A 27,930-nucleotide genomic window follows, 5' to 3' on the forward strand; every position below is an offset into this window, starting at 1 on the left:
CTGTCACACAGAGTGAAGTAAGTCAGATAGAGAAAAACAAATACCGTATGCTAACACATATATATGGAGTCTAGGAAAAAAAAATGTTCATGAAGAACCTAGGGGCAAGACGGGAATAAAGACACAGAACTACTAGAGAATGGACTTGAGGACATGGGGATGGGGAAGGGTAAGCTGTGACAAAGTGAGAGAGTGGCATGGACATATATACACTACCAAATGTAAAATAGATAGCTAGTGGGAAGCAGCCGCATAGCACAGGGAGAACAGCTCAGTGCTTTGTGACCACCTAGAGGGGTGGGATAGGGAGGGTGGGAGGGAGAGAACTGCCAGAGTGAAGAGATATGGGAACATATGTATAACTGATTTACTTTGTTATAAAGCAGAAACTAACACACCATTTTAAAGCAATTATACTCTAATAAAGATGTTAAAAAAAAACCCTCATCAGTTTAAAGATGGCATACTAAACTGGAAAAAGTGAAAAAAGAGTGCATCTTGATCTCCTTCAATAGTATAGTACTAACACATTTTATTCAATGGGAAAACACATTTTATCCAAATAAGTCAAGATATTTTAATATTCTTATGTCTGATAGGAAATTTTGTGGAAGCTTACAGTAAAATTTGCTTTCCAGAGGAGCTGTTTTGAAAACTGTGAAAAGGGGGGAGACTTGAACTATCAGACAGGTACAAAGTAAGGCACAATTTTGACGAAAATTTAAATAGAATATATACATCATGTGTCTCAGTATCGTCTATGTGTGTATATACGTATGTATGTGTATACACACGTGTGCACATTCACACACATCCACCTTATTTCCCTGAGTATAAGATGTCTTCTTTTTATAGTTTAGCATTCTGAAATTAGAATATACCTGTCAATTGATGTCTGTGTTAAATGTAGTTGAATTTCTTTTTGTCTTTCAAAAGGCAATTATTACATCTTACAATGCCTCTTACAATGAGGAAGTATTTCATTTATTCAGACACATTTTTTCCTTTTATAACATAGGATAACACTATACGCATTGTTCCCAAACTCTTTTTCCCCAAAATGTATATTAAATATCCTTTCATGTCAGTACTGACAGAATTAGTACTACTATTTTCGGGGGGCTGGAACACACTTTTCTTGGGGATTTCATTTTTGCCCCTTCTTTATCCTGAGTATGATACTTATCATATATGCCACATTTTTAGTGTTGCTTCAGTCTTAGGGACAGAACCAGAGAGCTGTCAGTGCCTTTGGCCATAGTCCAGTGTCCACTCTGTAAAACACATGCTTTACCTGAGACTGATATAAGCAGGTTTATCCACTGTTCCCTCCATTTTGTTTCTTTTTTATTATGGTAAAATATACGTAAAATTTATCATTTTAACCAGTTTAAATTGTTCAGTGGCATTAAGCACATTTGTAATGTTGTACAACTATTACTCCCACCCATCTTCAGAAAATTTTCATCTTCCCAAACTGAAACTGTACCCATTAAACAATAACGCTGCATGCTCCCCTCCTCCCAATCCCTGGCAATCACCATTCTTTCTGTCTCAATGAATTTGCTTACTCTAGGTACCTAATATATGTAGAGTCATACAGTATTTATCCTTTTGTGACTGGCTTATTCCACTTAGCATAATGTCTCAAGGTTCATCTACTTTATAGTATGTGTCAGAATTTTATTCTTGTTTTAGGCTGAATAATACTCCATTGTATGTATATACCACATTTTGTTTATCTTTTCATCCATCAATGGATACTAGGTTCTTTTTTTAAAAATTGCTTATAGTATAATATACGTAAAGTACATGAATCTTAAATGTAAAATTGATGAATTTTTACATAGCAAACACATAACCTAAATCAAAATATGGAACATTATCAGCAATGCAGAAGCCTCCATTGTGCCTCTTCCCAGGTAGTAACGTCCCACAGGCCCCCAAATTAACCACCATTCAAACTTCCAACATCATAAGTAAGTATGATTTGTCCATTTTTGAGCTTTATATTAATAGAATCATACAGTATCTACTTTTCTGTATCTGGTTTCTTTCACTCTACATTATATCTATGAGATTCATCCATATTATTGTACATAGAATTAGTTCATTCATTTTCATTGCTGTATAATATTCCAGTGTATGAATGTATAATTATTTATCCATCCACTTGTTGACAGACATTTGAATTTTTCCTCCAATTTTTTTTTATTATAAATAAAGCTCCTATTAACATTCTTGTTGTTTGGGAGGTCCCAAAGATCACCTCCAGGTTTGGTGATTCGCTAGGATTCACAGGACTCAACATAGAGCTATACTATTGGCTAAGGTTTATTACAGAAAAAGGATACAAAGCAAAATCAGCAAAGAAAAATGATGCATGGTGCAAAGTCCAGAGGAAACCAGGCACAAGCTTGCAAGACTCCTCTTCCCAGTGGAGTTGCACAGCACATGCTTAATTCCTCCAGCCTCAAACTGTGACAATATGTATGAAATGCCTACCAAGGAAGCTCATTAGAGACTCAGTGCCCAATGTTTGTTTTTATTAGGGGCTGGTCACATAGGCACCCTCTGCCTAGCATGCACCAAAACCCCAGTCTCTCAGAAGAAAAGCAGGTGTTCAGCATAAGCCATACTGTTTGCACAGTTTAGACACAGTAAACCACCCTTATCATTCAGAGGATGGTGAAACCCTCTCAAAATCCAAGTCCCCAGATGCCAGCCAAAGGCCAATCTTGCAAGCAGGCCTTTCTAAGGATACATTCTCAGGCCTGCCATGTGAACTCTTTGTACAGCCCACCCCCTTGGCTCTTGGCCAAGGTGTCTTTGTCAGTAGGACGCTACACAGTAGAGTGAGACCAACCTGCAGTATTGTCCTCAGTTATGTTCTCAGGGGTCTTAGACTGAGCCAGATAAAAGAAATCCATTATCATAAACATGTATCTTCAAAAACCAGGTGGCTTCCTCCTTAAGTTTCCATAATTAACCCTTTATTTTTTAACCTGGCTTGAGGCATCAATCCAGGCACAGCACAAGCCTGTTCAGTAAACTGAAGCTGACCTGAATGTCTTCCAGGGCTGAGGCAGTGCCATGATAGTCAAGGCTCACTGACAAGTACAATTCCAGAGGGCATATGCAGTACCGTTGGACAAAAAAAAAAGTTTACAATTATTAGGGCATCCCAAGCAGGACATACATTAATTAGGCAGTTTAGGCTAACAGAATCCCTAATGTGGCTGACCTCCCACCATGAGGCCTCCCACCCTAGGGTTTCCAATCCAATCCAAAAAATTCAGTTCAGAACTTGGTTTCAAAGGGAGTGTTTCCTGAAGGCAGCTGGATCCAAACAATTTTGTTTGTTCATAGCACCAGTTCATCTGCCTTGCAAGTGTAGACGACATGTGGAGGTGCTGAGTGGAAGGTGGAGGAGCTGGGGCCACCACCTGCTGTCTCAGAGTCAGCTCTGTCAGATCTGACCTTAGGCTCAGCAGTCAGTTTGAATTCAAAGCACTCTCAGCAGCAGGGAAGACAACACGTGCTTTTATTAGGGAGGAGGGGAAAGCTTCCAGGAGCAGTCCTAAAAATCAAAGATCATTAATGCCCTCACCCTTCACTCATGCCTCCCCAGGTGTTTTGTTTTTTCTCCAGTGTCACAAAATCTGTGTGTCCCATTTAGCTGTTATAGTTGTACAATCATCCTCTCCTCTCATCCAGACATTTTGTCTAGAAGAGTTGTATGTAAGACGTTTAAAAGCATTTTCAGAGGCAAACATTTTCATACAACTTAATCAGAAAGACATGTCATGTCCAGGAATTGGTCAAGATGAAATCCTGAATTTTCAAATATTTAAAAAATGGGTTTTCATACTTCCCACTCCTTTCATCCTGATCATTTATCCAGTAAGCAGCCTAGAAAAGATCCGTCTCTTTATGGGGACAGCTACATTTAATATGCACAATGTCTTACTAAGGTTTATGTATCAGGAGGAAGGGCAAGTAAGTAGAGTCAGGCTATCAGTCTATTTTAAGCTGCAACTAATCTAGAAATTCAAACACAATCATCAACAGCAGTGACACAGCCTCAGAAAGGATCAAGAGTTTGATCTGTCAGGAGTGGGGGAGGGGGTTACATTCCTCATGCTAGGCCCTTCTCCAATTTGCAGCTTTTGCAGAAATCACATGTTAGGAATGCAATCAGCAATTGTATCAGAAATATACAGCCAATGAGAGGATCAATTTCAGACGGTCCCACCAGAAAACAAGACTTTTCCTGTGGGCATCTGCAACTCAACTGACCCAAATGGTCCAGCCAGCACCAGGGGTGGTTTCACAGTTTAGGATCACAAGAGGGGTGATCCAAATCTGCAATAATCCAAGTCTGAGTTCATTTAAAGTTCACGTAGTTCATTTAGAGTTCATTTAGCCTGTGCCTCCTTTCAGTTCAGCACATCTGGTGCTGATGTGGGAATAGTCTATAGCAGACCTTATCAGGTTTCAGCTGAGAGTCAGGTCCAGGCAATCAGAATCTGTGAATTTAGGATGCCAAAAAAGCTAGTGGCTTTTCTTAGGGAGCATCAAAGCTGAGATGGTGCAGGGCTGGTCAACCGTGGTCTAGGTCCAAGTCCAAATGACAAGTAAGACTTTGCTAAGCTCTTCTTATTGTGCCTTACAGTCTAAATTAACCCAGTCAAAAATACACACATCAGGATGAAAAAAATCATCAGCTTCTTAAGAGTCAGACGTTTGGTTTCACGAAAGCTCATTAGCAACTAAAAACTGCTTTTTAAACTCAAAAAGTGTATTTTCATCTGAAGACTGCCTCTCTTTTCATGTTGTCTTCCTTTTTCCAGAAGCTCCAATAGTTAAAAAATGATAACAAAAATCATTAGTTATGGAGACTAGTTTTATTTCCAATACTCAAAGAGTTTGGATTCCAATCTGCCCACTGGCAGCAAAAAGCAAGGTAATTGTATCCCAGTGATGCTTTTTTTTTTTGCAACTTTTCCTGATCAAGATGATCCCTCTAGCTTTATGAGACTACAAGAATATAACATTTTACATCAATGTTTATCATACATCCAGATGCAACTGTCACAAAATACAAAGCCATTTTTAAAAGTTCCTCCTTTTCCCCTAATTGAAAGTTTACTCAAACCTTGAGCAGGAAATCCAGCATTTACAAGCTTAATGTTATAGTTGCAGTGAGATCCCAGCTGTAATATGGGAGTGGGGCTAGAGGGCTATGGCAGCAGTGGCTAGAGTGTTTTTCTCCCTCTGATTTTGTTTAAATAAAACTTTGCTCTAGCACTGGGAAGTGATTTAACCTTTTTTTCCCCTCCCACTTGAACAAAAGGCACACAAACTTTTCAACATTTTGACCCATTCAAAGTTCACCTTTGGGAATGTTTGGACCCTTTCTCCTCCAGCCTGGAGGAGAAAAGAAAAACCAAAGGCATCACCCAGGCTGTACTTTTCCCCACTCACTTTAGCCATTGTGGCCAAAAGTAGCCAGAGGATCCTTCGAGCCAACTCTCTTGGAGTTGGATCTAACATTTTCAAATTCCATAGGTAACTTTTACCTCTTACAACAGACAGCAGCTCAGTTGCTTTTTCATACCATGGATAACTCCATAGACACCCAGGTACCACAGGTTTGTCATCCTCTACCATCCTTTTCTCAGACAATGATTTTGCCATATTTAAGTGAGTTAAGGTCACTCTAGACAATCCCAACACTATCATCAATGTGTTGGGAGTCCTGAAGACCATCCCAGGTTTGGTGATGAGGTGAATCATGGGAGGACTCATGGGACTCAGCAAATAGTCATACTTGTCGCTAATATTTATTATAGCAAAAGGATGTAAAGCAAAATCAATAAAGGAAAAAAAACATGCATGGGGTGAAGTCTAAAGGAAACCAGGAACAAGCTTCCAAGATCATGTCCCAGTAGAGTCACACAGCACATGTTTCATTCTTCCAGCATCAAACTGTGACAACACGTGTGAAGTGTTGCCTACCAGCAGTAGAGACTCAGTACCCAATATTTTTATTAAGGTCACGTGAGCACCCTCTGCCTGGCCTGCACCAAAACTCTAGACTCTCAGAAGGAAATCAGGTATTCAGCACAAGTCATGTTGTTTGCTCAACTTAGACAGAGCAAACTGTCCTTATTAGTTAGGGGATGGTGGAAACCTTCCTGAAATCCAAGTCTTCAGATGCCAGCCAAGGGCCAACTTTGCAAGCAGGCCTTTCTAAGGAAAGCATTCTCTGACCTGTCATGTTAACTCTTTTCTGCACATTGTCCATGTCTTTTAGAGCATATATGTATGCATTTCTGTTGAGTATATACCTAGTAGTGGAAATAATAGGCCCAGGGGATGTGCAAGTTCAGTTTTTTAATAGCTGCCTGTTAAATTGACACCTTACCACCATAAAATGTTATTCCTTATTTCTATTAATATTTTTGCCTTTAGTAACTTTGATATTAGCATAGTTACATCAGCTTCAGTTTGTTTACTATTTGCATGGCATATTGTTTTCCATCCTTTTATTTTCAACCTGTGTCCTTATATTTCACATGAGTCTCCTTTATGTAGTATGTTGTTGGATTTTGCTTTATTATGCAACTTGACAATCTCTGTCTTTAATTGAAGCATTTAGCCCATTTATATTTAATACAATTACTGAATATTCGGATTTAAAACTTACATATTACTACTTGATTTCCATTTGTCCCATTTATTCCTTTTTTTCTCTTTTCTTGCCTTGTTTTGGATTAATCAAGAATTTTATTGTAGCATTTCCCCTCCATCAGCTTTTAAGACATTCTTTTATTACTCTTTTAATGGTTACTCCAGAGAAGCTCTTCTCAACTGGATTCCACCAGATATTATGTCTTAATTAGCTAGATATTCATTGCATATATTAACTTATCTTCCTTGTATTTAAAATAGAACTAGTGTGCGCCACCCTCGGGAGAATGGAAAAACCCCATTTTCTGTAGGGCTTAATTCTGTCATGAACTCCTACTTGACAAAAGTTGCCCTAGAGATTAAAACATGCATCCTTGACTAATTAGAGGCTATGTTAAATTAGTGTTTTTAACACTTTCTGAATAATACAAGAATCTCATAACATCTTGACTTCACATCCTGCCTTTTATTTATTTATTACTATTTTTGTCATTTATTTCATTTCTACTTTTGTTATTTTATCCATAAGGTATTGTTATTAGTGTTGATTTAAACAGTCAACAGTATTTTATATTTACACTTTCCATTTCTCTTTCTTTTCTTGCATTCCTATGCTTCTGTCTGCGATCATTTTTCTTCTGCCTAATGAACTCCCTTTAGTGTCTTTTAGTGTGAGTCTGCTAGTAATACATTTTCAGTTTTTACTTACCTGAACATGCCTTAATATCACCTTTATTTCTGAAGGATATTTTCACTGGATATAGAATTATAGTCTGGCAGTTATTTTCTCCTAGTAATTTATAAGTGTCCTTCAGTTGTTCTGTGGAGTTCATTGGTTTTGCTGAAAAGTCAGCTGTATGCTTGATCACTGTTCCTTTGAAAGCAATGTATCTTTTCTTAACTCTGTCTCTTCTAAGATTTTCTCTTTGTCTTGGTTTACAGAAGTTTGATTATTAAATTTAGGTTTGTATTTATCTTGCTCACAGATTTTTAGCCTTTTTGAAAGTGTAACTTGATTATCTTTAGTAAGTTTTGAAAAAATTTTCATTGTTATCTCTTCAAATAGTTTCAGTTCTTTTTCTTGTTCTTGAGCTCCAGACCTTTTCCCTCTGTCTCCTAATGCTCTTTTAATTTTCCATCCATTTTTCTATGTGCTTTAATGGGGGTATTTTCTACTGATTTACTTTTCAGTTCATTAATCTTCTCTTCTGCTGTGTCTCATATGGTGTTAACCTCATATATTGCATTCTTAATTTCACTTATTGTATTTTTTAGTTTTGAAATTCTATTTGATCCTCTTTTATACATTCTATTGATAGTTTTCTAGTGAAATTCATCTTCTAAACCTATTTTTTGGAATATATTAACATAGTTTATGAGTCCTATCTGATAACTCCCAAAATGTGAATTATGTTTCAAAAAATAAATTAAAATTTAATTGACTTTTATTGTAGTAAAATATATATAACATAAAGTTTACCATTTTAAACATACAGTTCAGTGGCATTAAGTACATTCACATTGTTCTGCAACCATCACCACCATCCATCTCCAGGACTTTTTCATCATCCCAAACAGAAACTTTTTACTCACTGAACAGTAACTCCCCATTACCCTCTACCTCTGGCCACCACCCTTTAATTCTGTAATAGCAATCACCATTCTATATTCTGTCTCTATAAGTTTGACTACACCAAGTACTTCATATAGGTGGAATCATACATATTTATCCTTTTTTATCTGGCTTGCTTCACTTAGTATAATATAATGTCTTTAAGGTACATCTATGCTGTGGCATGTGTTAGAATTTCCATCCTTTAAATAAAAAGATGAATAATATTCCTATATATAATATATAAAATATATTATCATATATACAAAAGTTTGTTTATCCATTCATCTGTCAATGAACACTTGGGTTATTTCTACCTCTTGGCTGCTGGGACTAATGCTGCTTTGAACATTAGTGAACAAATATCTGTTTTGAGTTCGCTTCCTTTGGGTAATATATACAGAAGTATATATATAAGTGCAATTGATGGTCAATTCTATGTTTAATTTTTATGAACTTGCCACAGTGTTTTCCACAGTGGCTGCACCATTTCATATTCCAACCAAGAGAGCATAAGGGTTCCAATTTCTCCACATTCTCATCAACACTTGTTATTTTTTGGTTTTATTTATTTTAAAATAGCCATGTTATTATATGAGTGTGAAGTGATATATCACTGAGATTTTGATTGGCATTTCCCTAATGATTAGTGTTGCTGAGCCTCTTTTCATGTGCTTATTGACCATTTGTACATGTTCTTTGGAAAAATGTCTATTCAAGTCCTTTGTCTTTTTAAATTGGGTTTGTGGGTATTTTTATTAAAAAAATTTCTCCCAGCTTTACTGAGATATAATTGACATATAACATTGTGTAAGTTTAAGGTGTACAATGTGATGATTTGATGTGCAGATATACTGTGAAATGTTTACCATAATAAGGTTAGTTAATGCATCCTTCACCTCAAATAGCTGCCATTTTGTTGTTGTTATGGTGAGAATATTACAGCTCTTCTCATAGCAACTTTTGAGTATACAATGTGTTATTGTTAACTATAGTCTTGTGCTGTACGTTACATCCCAGAAACGTATTCATCCTAAAATTGAAAGTTAGTAACCTTTAACCAACACTTCCCCATTTCTTTCACCCCTCAGTTCCTGGCAACCACCATTCTACTGTTTCTATGAGTTTGATGTTTTTAGCTTCCATATATAAGTGTGATCATAAGTATTTGTCTTTCTCTGTCTGACTTATTTCACTTAGCAAAATGCCCGCAAGATCCATGCATAATGGCACATATGGCAGGATTTCCTTTTTCTCGTGGCTGAATAATATTCTATTGTTACACACACACACACACACACACACACACACACACACACACACACCACATTTTCTTTACCCATTTATCTGTTGACATACACTTAGGTTGCTTCCATATCTTGGCTATTGTGAATACACTGCAATAAACATGGGAGTGCAGATATCTAATCTCCTTCAGATATATACCCAGATGTGGGATTTCTGGATCATATGGTAGTTCTATTTTTAATTTTTTGAGGAACCTCCATACTGTTTTGCATAGTAGCTCTACCAATTTACATTCCCACCAACAGTGTACAAGGGTTCCCTTTTCTCTACATCCTTCCCAGCCTTTGGTGTCTTGTTTTTTGTTTTTGATAACAGCCATTCTAACAGGTGTGAGGTGGTATCATGCTGTGGTTTTGATTTGCATTTCCCTGATGGTTAGTGATGTTGCATACCTTTTCATGTACTTATTGGTCATTTGGATGTCTTCTTTGGAAAAATGTCTATTCAAGTCCTCTGTCCATTTTTAAAATCAAATTGTTTCCTTTTTTGCTATTGAGTTGTATGAGTTCTTTATATTTTTTGGATATTAACCCCTTATCTGATATATGATTTGGAAATATTTTCTCCCAGCCCATAGGTTGGCTTTACACTTTTTTGATTCTTTCTTTGGCTGGGCAAAAGCTTTTTAGTTTGATGTAGTCTCACTTACTGATTTTTGCTTTTTTTGCTTGTGCTTTTCATGTCATATTAAAAAAATCATTGCCAAAACTGATGTCAAGGAACTTTTCCCTTATATTTTCTTCCAGGAATTTTACAGTTTCACGTCTTACATTTAAGTGCTTAATCTGGGATTTCCCTGGTGGCACAGTGGTTAAGAATCTGCCTGCCAATGCAGGGGACATGGGTTGGATCACTGGTCTGGTAAGATCCCACATGCTGTGGAGCAACCAAGCCCGTGCACCACAACTACTGAGACTGCGCACTGTAACTACTGAAGCCTGTGTGCCCTAGAGCCTGTACACCACAACTAGTGAGCCCATGTGCCTAGAGCCCACACTCTGCAACAAGAGAAGCCACTGCAATGAGAAGCCCGGGCACTGCAACGAAGAGTAGCCCCTGCTCGCCACAACTAGAGAAAGCCTGTGCACAGCAATGAAGACCCAACACAGCCAAAAAAAAATGTGTGTGTGTGTGTGTGTGTGTGTGTGTGTGTGCGCTTAATCTATTTTAATTTTTATGAATGGTGTAAGATAGGGGTCTGATTTCATTCTTTTGCATGTGGAGATCCAGTTTTCCCAGCATGATTTGTCAGAGATCATCTTGTCCTATTTAGCATTCTTGGCTCCCTTGTCACACATTAGTTGACCATATAGGTGTGGGTTTATTTCTGGGCTTGATTCTGTTCCATTTGTATATGTGTCTATTTTTATGCCAGTACCATGCTCTTTTGATTACTATAGTTTTGTAATATAGTTTGAAATCAGGAAGTTTAAAGCCTTCAGTCTTGCTCTTCTTTATCAGGATTGCTTTGGCTATACGGAGTCTTTCATGTTTCCATATGAATTTTAGAATTGTTATTTCTATTTCTGTGAAAAATGCTATTGGAATTTTGATAGGATTGCATTGGATCTATAGATGATTTTGGGGGATTGCTTTGGTTTTTGTTGTTGAGTTGTATGAGTTCTTTATACATTTTGGATATTAACACTTTGCCAGATATATGATCTGCAAATATTTTCTCTCATTCTATGGGTTGTCTTTTCACTCTTTTGATGGTGTCCTTTGATGCACATAAGTTTTTTTTTTACATCTTTATTGGAGCATGATTGCTTTACAATGTTGTGTTAGTTTCTGCTGTATAACGAAGTGAATCAGCTATACGTATACATATATCCCCATATCCCCTCCCTCTTGCATCTCCCTCCCACCCTCTCTATCCCACCCCTCTAGGTGGTCACAAAGCACCGAGCTGGTCTCACTGACACATAAGTTTTAAATGTTGATGAAGTCTAGCGTATCTAATTTTTCTTTTGTTGCCTGTGCTTTTGGTGTCATTTCCAAGAAATCATTGCCAAATCCAATGTTATGAAGCTTTCCCCTCTATTCTCTTCTAAGAGTTTTATAATTTTAGCTCTTGGGTTTAGGACTTTGATCCATTTTGAGTTAATTTTTGTATATGGTATAAAGCAAGGGTCCAACTTCATTCTTTTGCACCTGGATATCCAGTTTCCCAGCACCATGTCTTGAGAAGACTGTTCTTTTACCCAGTGAATGGACTGGGCATCTTTGTCAAAAATCATTTGACCATATCTGTAAGGGTTTATTTCTGGGATTTCTATTTTATTCCATTTTTCTACAGGTATCCTTATGCTAATACTACACTCTTTTGATTACTGTAGTTTTGTAAGTTAAGAAATCAGGGAATGTAGGTTTTCCATTTTTGTTCTTTTTCCAGATTGTTTTGGGGTCCCTTGAGATTCTATATGAATTTCAGGATGAACTTTTCTATTTTTGCTAAAAATGTCATTGGGTTTTTGATAGGGATTGTATTGAATCTGTCAATCATTTTGGATAGTATTGATGTCTTAACAATATTAACTCTTCCAATCTATGAACATGGATGTATTTCCATTTATTTGTGTTTTAGGCTTTGCGTTTCAGATTTTCCGAGAAATGGTCTATTTCGGATTTGCCTTTACTTTTAGGGTGTAGCCCATACTTCATGGATTCAACTGAAAGCCTCAGGTGTTTATCATAGCACCTTCCACATGAAAAGGTCCTGAAATGGAATTTCTGTCTTCCTAGCAGTGCCACTTTATACTTGGTTTCTTGGCCCCTCACTCCATGCAAGCACAGCTTAAGCAGCGGCAAATGCCTCAAAAGGAGTGCACAGAGAGAGGTGAGCTTACTTCTCCGAGGTCCTCTTCTCTCCAGGGTTTTGGCTTCTCATGTCTTGGCTGTCTTAATTACTTTCTGATGCCTTCATTCACTTTTATTTTTAAAATCCATCCAGGGTAGTTGTTCTTACTATGAAGCTTAGTCTGATAAAAGCTATTTCAACATAGCTGGAAGCTGAAAGTCTACCTTATTCTTTTAAACTGTGGCACAACATATCATAATTCAACCATTCTTGTTCATATACATTAGGTTGCTTCTAAATGTTGTTTTGCCATACAACAAATTATGTTGTAATGAACATCTTTGTACATATATTCTTATGCACTCACGTGACTGTTATATAGGATAGATTCCTAGAAGTAAGGTTGTTGGACAAAGGTATGGGCATTAAAATTTTTTATAGGTGATGCCAAACTGCCTCTGATTTACATTACTACCAGGAGTGCTGAGAGTGTTCATTTCCCCACATAATCACCAGCACTGGATATTATCAATCTTAGCTTTTATAAAATTGATAGGCAAAACCTTATATTTCATTGTTGTTTTACCTTACATTTCTCTAATCACTGGTGAGGCTGAAACTATGATAACTTAAAAACTGTGGTACTAGGAAAGGAGAAACTGATCAACATCACCAAAAAGTAAGACCAGAAGCATACACACACATACTTGTGTGATTCTATATATGTACAGTAAATGATAAAGGTGGCATTTCAAAAGAGTGTTTATATGAACTATTCAATCAACAGTGCTGGAAAGATGGGCTAAGTATTTGGCAAACAAGTTATAATTCTCACCTCATAAGATAAACTAAACTTAAAATTCTAGACTAAGAGTTACACGTAAAATTGTAACCATAAAGAACTAAGAGAAAATGCAGTGAAAATGTAGCTGACCTAGGGATGGATCTTTCTGAGTATAACAGCAAAAAAGAAATCAAAAAGGAGAAAATTTTACTTCGTAAAAATGTAAAACTTCTCTATATCAAAATCAAATGTAAAATTAAAGGGCAAATAATAAAATAGCAACATATTGCAATAACATATGGAAGACAAAGTGTTAGCATCCCTCATGGATAATAAATCTTGTATAAACCAATAAGAAACTGACAATTTTCCAGTAGAAAAATGGGAAAAGAATATAAGTAATGTGCAAAGTAAATAGAAAAAAAAAGGCGATTTATTTTATTAAAAAAAAGCTTATCATCAATATGACCAAAAAGAAATTCACGATATTATGCTAACATAGATATTAAAATACTGTTGTAGGGGGCTATTTAAGAAAATATAATAGGGTTCAGCATATATTATGCTGCAAAAAACAGACTGTAGACTGTTCTTTCTGACATCATTTTTCTAAAAACAATTGTGTATTTACTTTACAAAAAATGATTGGAAGCAAATACTCCAAAATGGAAATGGTGGTTTCCCAAGACTGGAGAATTATAGATTTATAATTTAAAGATTTTTATCTTTTCTTTTGCACTTTTCTCTATCTTCCAGTTCCCTGCAGTCAACATGTATATAGGAATTTGGAATCAGACAACCTACTACTTGTAAAAATTGGAGAGAATGAGAGTAGTATATCTATTCAAATGAAACTAGGAGATAAACTCACAATTCCTGAAGAAATGAAAGATACATCTTGATAAAATGGATGTATCTTATGTTGAAAAAGTTGCACAAAGGCAAGAAAATAATTATCTAAAAGAAAGTTACAGAATAGGAAATATATACATTGCAAGCCTCATTGACAAAAGCTTAAATAAGATATAAAGAATTGATAAATATATACAAAAATGTACAGATCCTGATAGATATGCAAGCAATAGGAGACACAATTTTTAAAAAAGTAAAGCAAAAATGAAAAAATACATACCCTCACTGGGAATTAAAGAAAGGAAACTAGAATAACCTGATGTGTATTAAAACTATTAATCTAACAAAAGCAAATGATAAAAACCCAACATTGATGGGGTAGTAAAAATATTAATAAAAAGGTATATTTTATATTTATTGATGTCAGTAAAAATTGGTTGGTCTTTCTAAAGAATAATCTGGCAGCATGTAACAAGAGCTAAAAAGCTGTTCACACTCTTTTATCCAGAATCCTTTTTCTAAGAATAGACTCCAAGGAAACAGGAGTATATGTATGAATGCCTATAAAAAGGTATTCATAGAAGGATAAAAAGTTTGGAAAACAATTCAATAATGTATTGAATTATTGTATTCAATAATTCAATACAATTAATGTATCCAATAATAAGGAAACAATTATTTAAATTTGATGAATATATAGCTCTTTCAACATGTGGAAATACTTACATGAAAGAATAAGTGAAAAAAACAGCACAAGTTAATATGTACACACTGAATATAACTATGAAAATGTATCTCTGTGCACTAATAAATTAGAAAAGAATTAGCATTACAGAAAGATTTGAGTTTAATATTTATAAAGTTCTTTTTTTTATTGAGGAAACATTGATTTCACACCCCCTACTCCCCAGTTCCTTCTCTTCTGGTATACTACTCTGTTCTCTGTATCTACATGTTTGCTTTTGTTTAATAGTTTTTTTATATTCCACATATGAGTGAAATCATACAGTGTTTCTCCTTCTGTCTGACTTATTTCACTTAGCATAACACCCTCAAGGTCCATACATGTTTTCACAAATGGCAAAGTTTCCTCTTTTTTATGGCTAAGTAGTATTCTATTCCTGTCTTTTTTATAACACCGAATCTTATAAGTATGAGGTGATATCTCTTTGTGGTTTTGACTTGCATTACCTTAATAATTAGTGATATTTAACATCTTTTCATGTGCCTATTGGCCATCTGTAAGTCTTCTTGGAAAAATGTATATTCAGTTCCTCTGCTGATTTTAATCAGGTTGGTTGTTGAGTTGTATGAGTCCTTTATATATTTTGGAATATTAACCCCTCATCAGATATATCATTTGCAAATATCTTCTCCCATTTGGTAGGTTGTCTTTTCATTTTATTGATGGTTTCCTTTGCTGTGTAGAAGCTTTTCAGTTTAACGTTAATCCCATTTGTTTATTTTTGTTTTTGTTTCCCTTGCCTGAGGAGACATAGCTAGAAAGAATGGGTAAAACTGATGTCAAAGAGTGTACTGCCAATGTTTTCTTCAAGGAGTTTTACAGTTGCAGGTATTATATTCAAGTCTTTAATCCATTTTGAGTTAATTTTTGTGTATGGTATGAGACAGTGGTCTAGTTTCATATTTTTTCATGTGACTGTCCAGTTTTCCCAACACCATTTACTGAAGATACTATCCTTTCTCCATTGTATGTTCTTTGCTCTTTTGTCATAAATTACTTGCCCATATATGCATGGGTGTATTTCTGGACTCTCAATTCTGTTCCATTGATCTATGTATCTGTTTTTCTGCTAATACTATGCTGTTCTGATTACTGCGGCTTTGCTGTTTGAAATCAGGGAGTGTGATACTTCCACCTTTGCTCTTTTTTCTCAGGATTACTTTGGCTATTTGGGGCCTTTTGTAGTTCCATATAAATTTAAGAATTTTTTCTTCTATTTCTGTGAAAAATGTCCTTGGGATTTTGATAAGGATTACATTGAATCTGTAGATTGCTTAATAAGGACATTTTGACAAAGTTAATTATTGCAATCCATGAGCGTGGAATATCTTTCCATTTATTTGTTTCTTCTTCAATTTCTTTCAACAATGTCTTATAGCTTTCACTGTATAGGTCTTTTACCTCCTTGGTTAATTCCTAAATATTGTAATTTTGTTGTTGTTGTTGAATATCTTGCTCATGTATTTTTTAAAGGGATGATTGTAGATATCAAGTTAGCAGAGTACAGTATTTAGATTTTAGTGGATTATTTTAATAATTATCAATACACCAGAAATTGTGTTTCAAAATTTTTATTGAGGTATAGTTGATGTACAATATTATGTTTCAGGTGTACAACATAGTGATTCACAATTTTTAAAGATTATACTCCATTTATAGTTATTATAAAATATTGGCTATATTCGCTGTGCTGTACAATATATCTTTGTAGTATATTTATTTTATACATAGTAGTTTGTACTTCTGAATCCCCTACCCCTGTCGTGCCCCTTCCCCCTTCCCTCTCCCTACTGCTGACCACTAGTTTGTTCTCTTCGTCTGTGAGTCTGTTTCTTTTTTGTTATACTCACTAGTTTGTTGTATTTTTAGATTCCTCATATAAGTGATATCATACAGTATTTGTCTTTCTCTGTCTGACTTATTTCACTTAGCACAACACCCTCCAAGTCCATCCATGTTGTTGCAAATGGCAAAATTTCATTCTTTTATATGTCTGAGTAGTATTTCATTGTGTATACATCTTCTTTATCTATTCATCTGTTGATGGACACTTAGGTTGCTTCCATATCTTGGTTACTGTAAATACTTCTGCTGTGAATGTGAATACTGGGGTGCATGCATGTTTTCAAATTAGTATTTTCATTTTTTTCAGATATATAGCCAGGAGTGGAATTGCTGGGTCATATGGTAGTTTTATTTTTAGTTTTTTGAGAAACCTCCATATTGTTTTCCACATGGCTGCACCAATTTACATTCCCACCAACAGTGTACAAGGGTTCCCTTTTCTCCAACATTTGTTATTTGTGTTCTTTTTGATAGCCATTCTGACAGGCGTGAGGTGATATCTCACTGTGGTTTTAATTTGCATTTCTCTGATGATTAACAATGTTGAGCATATTCCTGGTTTCTTAATTTCTCTTTCTGCTAGCTCATAGTTAGTATATAGTAATGTAACAGATATTTATATTTTGATTTTGTATCCTGAAATTTTACTGTATTCATTTATTATTTCTAATAGTTTTTGGGTGGAGTCTTTAGGGTTCTCTCTATATAAAATCATGTCATCTGCAAATAGTGACAGTTTTACTTCTTCCTTTACAATTTCGATGCCTTTTATTTCTTTTTCTCGCCTAACTGCTCAGGCTAGGACTTCTAATACTATGTTGAATAGGAGTGGCAAGAGTGGGCATCCTTGTCTTGTTCCTGATCTTAGAGAGACAGCTTTCAATTTTTCACCATTGAGTATGATGTTAGCTGTGGGTTTGTCATATGTGACCTTTATTTTGTTGAGGTATGTTCCCTGTATACCCACTTTATTGAGTTTTTATCATGAATGAGAGTTAAGTTCTGTCAAATGCTTTTTCTGCATCTATTGAGATGATAATATGGTTTTTAATCCTTCATTTTGTTAATATGGTGTATCACGTTGATTGATTTATACAGATGGTGAACCATCCTTGCATCCCTGGAATAAATCCCACTTGATCATGGATGGTGTAGGATCCTTTAGATGTTGAATTTGGTTTGCCTTAGATGTTGAATTTGGTTTGCTAATATTTTGTTGGGGATTTTTGCATCTATGTTTATCAGAAATACTGGTTTGTAATTTTCTTTTTTTGTGTTTTCTTTGTCTGGTTTTGACATCAGAGTGATGTTGGCCTTGTAAAATGAGTTAGGAAGTGTTCCCTTCAATTTTTTGGGAATAGTTTGAGAAGGGTAGGTATAAAATCTTCTTTGAATGTTTGGTAGAATTCACCTGTGAAGCTGTCTGGTCCTGGACTTTTGTTTTGGGGGAGCTTTTTTTTTTACTGTTTCAATCTCTGTAATAGTACTTGGTCTACTCAAGTTTTCTATTTCTTCATGATTTGGCCTTGGAAGGTTGTATAATTCTAAGAATTTGTCTATTTCTTCTAGGTTGTCCAATTTGTTGGTGTATGGCTGTTTATAATATTCTTTTATAATTCTTTGTACTTCTGTGGTATTCATTGTTATTTATCCTTTCACTTCTGATTTGTTTATCAGGGCCTTCTCTCTTTTTTTCTTAGTGAGTCTAGTTAATGGTTTGTTGATTTTGTTTATCTTTTTAAAGACAGCTCTTAGTTTCATTGATCTTTTCTATTGCCTTTTTAGCCTCTATTTCATTTATTTCAACTCTGATCTTTATTATTTCCTCCCTTCAATTAACTTGGGTTTTGTTTGTTTTTCTTTTTCTAGTTCCTTTAGGTGTAAGGTTAGACTGTTTATCTGAAAGTTTTGTTTCTTTTTTTAAAAAAATTCTTCTCTACCTGAGGGCAGGGGATGGGGTTTCCACTGTGTCAGGCCCCACCTCAGAGCTGGCCAGGTAACACTAGGATGGGACATCTGAGTTCCAGTGACTCCCCTGGCAGCAGCAGCTCTTTGAGGGTCCTATGAGTCTGTGGGGGTCCAGCTCCTGGCCCAGGCCAACATTTGGTCCTGAAGCCTGGGCTCTGGTTTCTGGTGCTGCTCAGTTTTCTTATTTCTTGAGGTAGGCCTGTATTGCTATAAACTTCCCTCCCAGCTTTTGCTGCATTCCATAGATTTTGGTATGTCATATTTTCATTTTCATTTGTCTTCAAGTAACCTTTGGTTTCTCCTTTGATTTCTTTGTTGCCCCAATAGTTGTTCAGTAGGATGTTGTTCATTCTGCACATATCTGTGATTTTTCCAGTTTTCTTCTTGTAGTTGATTTGTAGTTTCATTCCATTGTGATCAGAAAAGATGCTTGATGTGATTTCAATCTTCTTAAATTTATTGAGATTTGTTTTGTGTCCCAAAATATGGTCTATCCTTGAGAAAGTTTCATGTACACTTGAGAAGATATGTGTATTCTGCTGCATTTGGATGGAATGTTCTGTACAAATCTATCAAATCCATCTGGTCAAAAGTTTCCTTTAAGACTGTTTCCTTGTTGACTTTCTGTCTGGATGATCTAACCACTGATGTAAGTAGGGTGTTCAAGTCCCCTATTATTGTGTTGCTGTCAATTTCTCCCTTTAGGCCTGTTAATAATTGTTTTATATATTTTGGTGCTTCTATGTTAGGTGCGTATATACTAATCACTGTTATGTCTTTTGATGAACTGTCCCTTTTATCATTATATACTGTCAATTTTTATTTCTTGTTACCTTTTTTGGCTTTATTTCATCTGATATGAATATGGCTACACCTGCCTTCATTTGGCTGCTATTTGCTTGGAATATCATTTTACATCCCTTCCCTTTGGCCTATGTTTGTCTTTAGAGTTGAGATGTGTCTCCTGGAGGCAGCAAATAGTTGGGTCTTGTTTTTTAATCCATCCAGCCACTATGTGTCATTTGGTGAATTCAATTTATTTATATTTAGGTTGATTATTGATAGATGAGGACTTAATACTGCCATTTTATCTTTTGTTTTCTGGTAGCTCTATATCTCCACTGTTTCTTTTTCCTTTTGTTTCTGTCTGCCATTTTGGTTTGATGGTTTTCTGTGATATTTTTCTCAGTTTCTTCTTTGTGTGTGTGTGTGTGTGTGTGTGTGTGTGTGTGTCTATTTTATGTTTATTTTTGTGGTTACCCTGAGGTTTGTATAAAATTTCTTAGATAAAATAGTCCTTTTTCTGCTGATAGCATCTTTTTTTTTTTTTTTTTTTTTTTTTTTTTGCGGTACGCGGGCCTCTCACTGTTGTGGCCTCTCCTGTTGTGGAGCACAGGCTCCGGATGCGCAGGCTCAGCGGCCATGGCTCAGGGGCCTAGCCGCTCAGCGGCATGTGAGATGTTCCCAGACCGGGGCATGAACCCGTGTCCCCTGCATCGGCAGGCGGACTCTCAACCACTGCGCCACCAGGGAAGCCCTGATAGCATCTTATGTTCACTCACCTATATGAATTCCATCCTTTTCCTCCTCCCCTTTTAGTGTTTTTGTTGTCTCAAATTATCCCTTTTTATGGTTGTGGGTTTGTTACCAAAATAAAATAGCTATAATTATTTTTCTGCTTTCTTTTTTCCCCTTTAACCTTTATAATAGTGTTTAAAAATCTATTCTGATAAAAAGCTGCAGTTTTCTGATTCTATTTATCACCCTGCTTAAAGTTTTGTGTATTTTTGCTATTTTGTTTCTGGTAGAAGAGCTCCTTTCAATATCTCTTGTAAGGCAGGTCTAGTGTTGATGAATTCCCTCAGCTTTTGTCTGGGAAAGACTTTATCTCTCCTTCATATCTGAATGATAATTTTGCTAGATAGAGTATTCCGAGGTGACAGTTTTTCCTCTCAGTATTTTGAAAATGTCATTTCACTCTCTCCTGGTTGTTAGGGTTTCTGCTGAGAAATCTGCTGATAGCCTAATGGGGGTTCCTTTGTCGGGTACCATCCTTTTTTCCCCGGCTGCCTTTAAAATTCTTTGTCATTAACTTTTTTTAAAAAAATTGTATTTATTTGGTTGCGCTGGGTCTTAGTTGAAGCAGGTGGGCTCCTTAGTTGTGGCAGGTGGGGTCCTTACTTGTAGCACGTGGGCCCCTTAGTTGCAGTACATGGGCTCCTTAGTTGCAGCACGTAGGCTCCTTAGTTGCAGTAGGAGGGCTCTTTAGTTGTTGCTCGATGCCTCCTTAGTTGTGGCATGTGGACTCTTAGTTGCGGCATGCATGTGGGATCTAGTTCCCTGACCAGGGATCAAACCCAGGCCCCCTGCATTGAGAGCATGGAGTCTTCACTACTGCACCACTAGGGAAGTCCCCTCTTTGTCATTAACTTTTGACAATTTTAATGTGTCTTGGAAAAGGTCTTTTTGCAATGAGTTTAATTAGGTGTTCTCATTGCTTCATAGACTTGATTGTCCAGTTTCTTCCCCAAGTTTGGGAAGATCTCAGCTATTGTTTCTTTAAATAATCTCTCTGCTCTTCTTCCTCTCTTCTCCTTCTGGGATACCTATTATCCCAATGCTGCCTTTCCTAAAAGAGATGTGTAGCTCTCACAGGACTTTCTCTTTTTATATATGTCTTACTTCTCTTTCCTCTTCTACTTGTATCATTTCTAGGTTTCTATCTTTGAACTCACTAATGCTCTCTTCCATATTGTCTGCTTTATTTCCAATCCTTTCTAATGCATTTTCATCTTGTTTATTGTGTTCCTCATCTCCAGAATTTCTGTTCGGTTCTTTTTTAGAGTTTCAATCTTTTTGGTAAAGTATTCCTTCTGTTCATTAATTTTATTCCTGAGATCATTACACTACCTTTCTGAGTTTTCTTGTATCTCACTGAGTTCCTTCATGATGGCTATTTTGATGGCTCTATATGATGGCTCCATCAGTTAGATCTCAATATTCCATGACTTTAAGTTTGGCTTCTGGAGAATTGTCATTTTCTTTTTGTGATATAGTGTTACTGTGATTCTTCATATTGCTTGATGAATTGTTCCTCTGCTGGCACATTTGAAGTTAAATGACCGGTTAGGAGTTACAATCCTTTCTTTTGCTTTCCAGTAGGTGGCGCTATCACACAAGTTTTTGCTTTCGCTCACCTGAGCTACCTCTGGTTATACTTGAGAGTTGGCACTTTCCAGCCTCCACCATATGTGTAACAGGTGTGGCTCTGTGCTTTTGCTGTTGCTTCTTGTGCCTCCAGTCTTATTGCTGCATTGCTTCTGCCAGAGCTGCTGTCATTACTGGGATGGTGGGCTCTTCTTTTGTGGGAGATCCCCTGAGACACAGGCTCTGCTGTGGGGGGAGGGGAACAGTGTGGGAGGGGAAGCTGGGGTTGCACAGATGCCTCCACTGTGTCTGGTGCTGTCAGGTTCGGGGGCTCTGCCAATGCAAATAGGGGGGCCGGAGTCTGGGGTTGTGGGTTCCTCAGTGACTGGAGGGATGGGGTCCCAGGCCCCACTGTTGCTGCTGCCAAGTTACCTGTGGTGGCAGGCAGAGTCATGCATGCTGCTTCCCCTGCTGCTACTGGGTTTTCTGAAGCTATGGGCTCAGCTGCCACAGTCAGAGGGCTGGGACTGCAGGTACCAAACTCCACTGTTCCCTCGGTTCTGCCTCCTCTATGTGTTCCAGTTCACCCACCTATAGATGTACAGATGTGTGGAATTCTCTGGCATCCTGTTGTGTTGGGCAAAGGCACCTTCGTGGTGTTGTGGATGTTTTACTGGTTGTAGATTCAAGGGGAGAGAAAAAGGTAGCTTTTCACTCCATCATGTTTCTGACAGCACTCTCCTATAAAGTTCTTATGTTCCCAAAGTTGATTAACAACATAATATTTAAAAATTAAAAAAAATATTACGGAACTGAAATACTGAGTGTTTGAGGTGAGGCACAGAATCCCACTTCTGGGAACATATATAAATGAACATACTTGGTGAAGAAATAGCCTGTTTTCCTTGGTGGAATTACAGCTGTCATTCAACATATCCTTAAAGCAACTTTGGGGCTTCCCTGGTGGCGCAGTGGTTAAGAATCCGCCTGCCAATGCAGGGGGCATGGGCTTGAGCCCTGGTCCGGGGAGATCCCACATGCCACGGAGCAACTAAGCCCGGGCGCCACAACTACTGAAGTTGAGCTCTAGAGTCCACGAGCCACAACTACTGAGCCTGCGTGCCACAACTACTGAAGCCCATGTGCCTAGAGCCCGTGCTCTGCAACAAGAGAAGCCACCACAATGAGAAGCCCATGCACCGCAACAAAGAGTAGCCCCTGCTCACCACAACTAGAGAAAGACTGCACACAGCAACAAAGACCCAACGCAGCCAAAAATAAATAAATAAATTTTAAAAAAAGCATTTTTGTTATTGTGAAATTATTGCAATAATAGAATTATGAAGAGTCACTCATTTTATAAATCATCAAAACATGCCTTTCAGGCTTCCCTGGTGGCGCAGTGGTTGAGAATCCGTCTGCCGATGCACGGGACATGGGTTCGTGCCCCGGTCCGGGAAGATCCCACATGCCGCTGAGCGGCTGGGCCCGTGAGCCATGGCCGCTGAGCCTGTGCGTCTGGAGCCTGTGCTCCGCAACGGGAGAGGCCACAACAGTGAGAGGCCCAGGTACCACAAAAACAAAACAAAATAAAAAACATGCCTTTCTTGACCTTCCCAGGCAAATCTATTCTCTTTCTCCTGTACTTTGTACATAATGCCATTGTTATAGCATTTATAAGACTGTACTATAATTATTTGGTTATATGTCTATGTCTCTGACAGCATCACGCCCAGTGCCTGGTACATAAAAGTAAGCAATAGAGCCTTATGAAAGAATGAATGAATGAAGCGAATGAAGGAGCACATTTGGAAAATAAATATAACTTGTTACTTGAGTCCCTGAAATGTTTGTACATTCATTAAACTGAAGTCCGGAAGACCTAGCAGTCCTTATTTTCTCTGGCTAGGAAATAATAACTTAGTAAGAGGCCCAAAACAAAGTGCAGACTTTGAAAAAGTAGTCAGTAAGGAGTTTGCTTCTGTTTGTTGGAGAGATCTGATGTGATGCAGGTAGATCCCAGGAATGAAGTCCCAGAGCTTGGAAGTTACCTGTATCTAGTAAGATTATGCTGAGTTTAGAACAATGGATGTGAAGAAGAAAAGGGTAAAAGGTATCAACTTTTAAGTGAGAGCCAGAGAGAATCACATCAAAGGCATCAATAGGACTTGCAGAAACCCCAAACCATAGAGACTTCTCAGAAGGGCAAAGAAGATAGTGACTACAAGATCAATTAATATTCATGGAGTAAGATTTGGGCCAGGTAAATACCTTCCTTATTTCAAGAGATTTAGTGCTAGGGGACTGGTATCTGGAGACTAGGAATACATTATAGTCTGAGGCTAGAGGGAATAGCCAAGGAGATTAAAAAAAACCCAGGAAGCAGGTTCTTGAAAGGACTGAGGTACACCATCCCACCTAGTAAAGTATCAACCCAAATTAATCTCAGAAGTTTCAGAGTCTTGACTTGGCATTTACCACAAATAGGGCTGAGTCAGTGGAGGGAACCAGGGGTTCAGTAATTTGTACTATTCAAGCTAATTTGTGGCTAGGTTTTATTTATTAGGACCTGAGACCTATATTCAATAAACTTGATAATTTCTATGTGTTTATATTTTAGTTTTCCATTTTTTTTGGTAAAATTTCTTTAGGAACTTCCAACTTTGCACTTAATTTAAAAAGAAAAGGGATTTTCTACATTATAGCTAGAATGGAAGAGTGGGGGAAATCCATATATTCCTAAAGCCAGATGCAATGTTAATAGCTCTGGGAGTTTAGGTCCTGCTGGCATAAAATGTGGGTGCTAGGAAAGATTAAAGAACAGTCAGCTCTGACTGTTGGTCCTTCCCTCCTTGGTTGATTCCCTCTCAATTTAGATCTACATAACGGCCACAGAAATTGAGTGTTCAGAGTAGGTGTTAGTAAAAAGGGATGGAGGCTGGTTTTGAGCTGGACAAAATTTGGCTTGGCTTTAATTACTAACAGACCACTCTTGGTGAAGAAAAAAAGTACACACACACACAACTAGGGTTTGTAAGTTGCAATCTACTATGTAAGGTACATTCTTTATTTATAAATTTACTTTGTGGCTTGATTTAAGATTGTATTAATTTCCCATTGGTGCTATAACAAAGTAACATAAACTTAGTAGCTTAAAACAACATACACTTATACTCTTACAGTTCTGGAGATCAGAAGTCCAAAATGAGCCTTATGGCTACTATGACGTAAAATAAAAATCAAGGTGTCAAGCAGGGCTGGTTGCTTTTGGACGCTCCAGGGGAGAATCTGTTCCTTGACTCTTCCAGCTTCTAGAGGATAAGCCTAACAGCCTTATCACTCGAATCACTTGCTTCTGTCATCACATCTCTTACTTCTATAGTCTGATCTCCCTCTGGGTATCTCTTATAAGGAGACTTGTGATTACACTTAGGGCCCACCTGAATAATCCAAAATAATCCTCCCCACCAATCTCAATCTCCTTAACCTAATCACACCCACAAAATCCCTTTTGCCTTAAATGGTAATGTTCACAGGTTCCAGGGATTAGGGCCTGAATATCTTTTGGGGCCACTACCAGCCTTCCACAAGGGTGGTTTAGAAATTTTGCACATCCTTTTTTTTAAAAGTTAACAGTGTAGTAATTTGTTTAATGTGAAATTTGTAGTAACTTGCATAATTTTTTTTTTTTTTTGGTGGTACGCGGGCCTCTCACTGTTGTGGCCTCTCCCATTGCAGAGCACAGGCTCCGGACGCGCAGGCTCAGCGGCCATGGCTCACGGGCCTAGCCGCTCCACGGCATGTGGGATCTTCCCGGACTGGGGCACGAACCCGTGTCCCCTGCATCAGCAGGTGGACTCTAAACCACTGCGACACCAGGGAAGCCCTTGCACAAATTTTTAACTTGTAGTAATTTGTTTAATGTGTCTATCACCAAATTTAATATATAAGTTGAATAAAAAAATAAGTACTAATTAAAAATAAGTATTAGATTAAGAAATGGAATTTTTAAATATTGTCAACTAATTCATTACATGACAAAGTATAAAGACTAAAAACAAGTTCCTTGGCTATTAATGTATATAAAGTTAGCATTTTTCAAAATGGAAATATAGGTCCCAAGAAATGGACCTATACCAACAAGTTGGTTAAGCACACACTTGGAATGAAGATACAACGTTGCCTGATAACAGTCATGCCCTCTGTACCAAAGAGTTCATAAAACACACTGAAAATTATCAAGCCTGCTCAGGATATATAGGGTTAGAAACTTAGATTCCGGAGACTCTAAATTCCTTTTCAGATGCAGTTTAATAAAGCAATACAAGATCAAGAAAAAAATAAAAAGGAAGGAAACCAGCCTGTATCAAATAATGTTTTGATTCTAGCAGGCTGGCCAATCTCCTTACCTAGGCTGGAATAAATGTGGCTGAGAATACAAGCTGGTTGTACTCTGATGGGGTGCACCTCAGCAATGGTCTCCACATCAATTCCCTTGTCCTTCAAAATGGCCTTGATTTCTTCTGTCTCAGCTAGAATGGAAACTATAGCAAAGAAAGAAGATGAGGTCAACAGAAAATTTTATTTCAACAGGAACCTAAAGATCTCTCAAGCCACACAATATTTTTTGAAGGGAAAACAAAAGGAAGGTAAAGAAATTAACAGTTATTGTAGACTTGAAGAAACAATAATCATGCTTGGTACATAATGATATTATCTAAATGGAAAAGGAAACAAGATTTCATGATTAGAATATTTAATTGTTTTTTGTCTAAATACCTATGTGCTTCTAGAGAATGCCACACTCACTTATATCTGGGATTCTATGTTTAAATAGAAAAAAAAAAAGACCAGGGACAGCATTATGAGGATAATAAAGAACACCCTAATGGTACGAATTGCTCAAAGCTAGAGAACAGTAGAAGGTAAGGTAAATTCAGGATAAAGAATTGAGGTACCATATTTGAAACTCTGTGTAGTTGTTTTGGGGGATGGGGATAAGACTTCTCCAGACTCAGAGCCTGCCAAACCTGGACAGCTCCCTTTTCTTCCTCTCACACTCATGTCTCAGAAGTGGTAATCATACTCACAAGGGAGAAGTCCAGGCCACCTCACTGACTCTTCTGTTTATTCTCCCTCTGTGGGACTGATAACCTGTCTGGGGGCCAATAACCTGAATGGGGCCTCAGCTGGCTTAATGCTAAGCACCAAGGGCAAACATGCACCCTATTCCTGCTCCTCTAGTACTGCTAGACATTTTGAATTGGGTTTATGAGAAATCGAAGGTGCCATTTGGTTCATTCCAGCTTACAAGTATTGTATTTGTTGAGTTTTGGGGGCAAAAGCCTAGTTAACAAAGTGCTACTCTGCATTCCTTTGCCATTATCTTTTGTGTATTTTTGTATCTTGGGGACCTCATGGTGTTGTGCTGCTGTGGTCTGGGGCAGGATATGCAGGGTATGGTGATTACAGAGTCCCCTGGACATAACACCATCTTAATTACTTCTGACTGAAAACAACAAAGATTCTCCAGGGAAAATATACAGAGGAAGGATAATAGCGGGCTGTTATAAGTCTAGGGAAACACATGTGGTCATCCATTCATTCATTAATAAACATTTACTAAGCACTTAAATGGTAAGGTACTATGCTAGGCACTAGGGATTTAGAGATGAATATGTTAGTCTCTCCCTCAAGGAGCTCATAGTGTAGTGAAAGTGACACACACATAAACTGATTATAAAATAACCTGCTAAGTAAATAAATATATGCACAGAACATTGTGTGATCACCCAAGAATGACACCTATCTAGTCTGGAGTTGGCAGGGGGAAGTTTCAGAAAAGGCTTCCTTATGCCTAAGCTGAATTTGAAAGAATGAATAAGTTAGCCAGGATAAAGAAGGGAACAGGAATGGGGAAAGCCATTTTAGGTAGAAGATCCAGAATGAGCATAAAACATGAAAATGGAAAAGAATGTGTTTGTGTGTTTATGTGTGTGTGTGTGTGTGTGTGTGTGTGTGTGTGTGTGTGTGTGTGTGTGTGTGTAAGAGATGGGGTGGGGACTACATACACTTCAATATTGCTGTAGCATGAAATACCTTGCACAGTGGAAAAAAAACACAAAAAAACCAAACAACCCCCCCCCCACCAACCACCAACAAAATGAATCTGG

At 37.3% G+C, this 27,930-nt stretch overlaps 1 protein-coding gene across 5 annotated transcripts in view; it reads right to left on the reverse strand.

Moving 5' to 3' along the window:
• Positions 1-27,930, reverse strand: part of PHKA1 (phosphorylase kinase regulatory subunit alpha 1) — a 140,841-nt gene that overhangs the window by 55,207 nt on the left and 57,704 nt on the right. For all 5 annotated transcript variants that reach the window (XM_028482963.2, XM_024131042.3, XM_024131040.3 and 2 more), the window contains one exon: positions 26,167-26,301. In XM_028482963.2, the coding sequence (XP_028338764.1) occupies positions 26,167-26,301 (135 nt within the window). The remainder of the gene's footprint in view (positions 1-26,166; positions 26,302-27,930) is intronic.

This window comes from Physeter macrocephalus, chromosome 21, assembly GCF_002837175.3.
Source record: "Physeter macrocephalus isolate SW-GA chromosome 21, ASM283717v5, whole genome shotgun sequence".
Classification (NCBI taxonomy): domain Eukaryota; kingdom Metazoa; phylum Chordata; class Mammalia; order Artiodactyla; family Physeteridae; genus Physeter; species Physeter macrocephalus.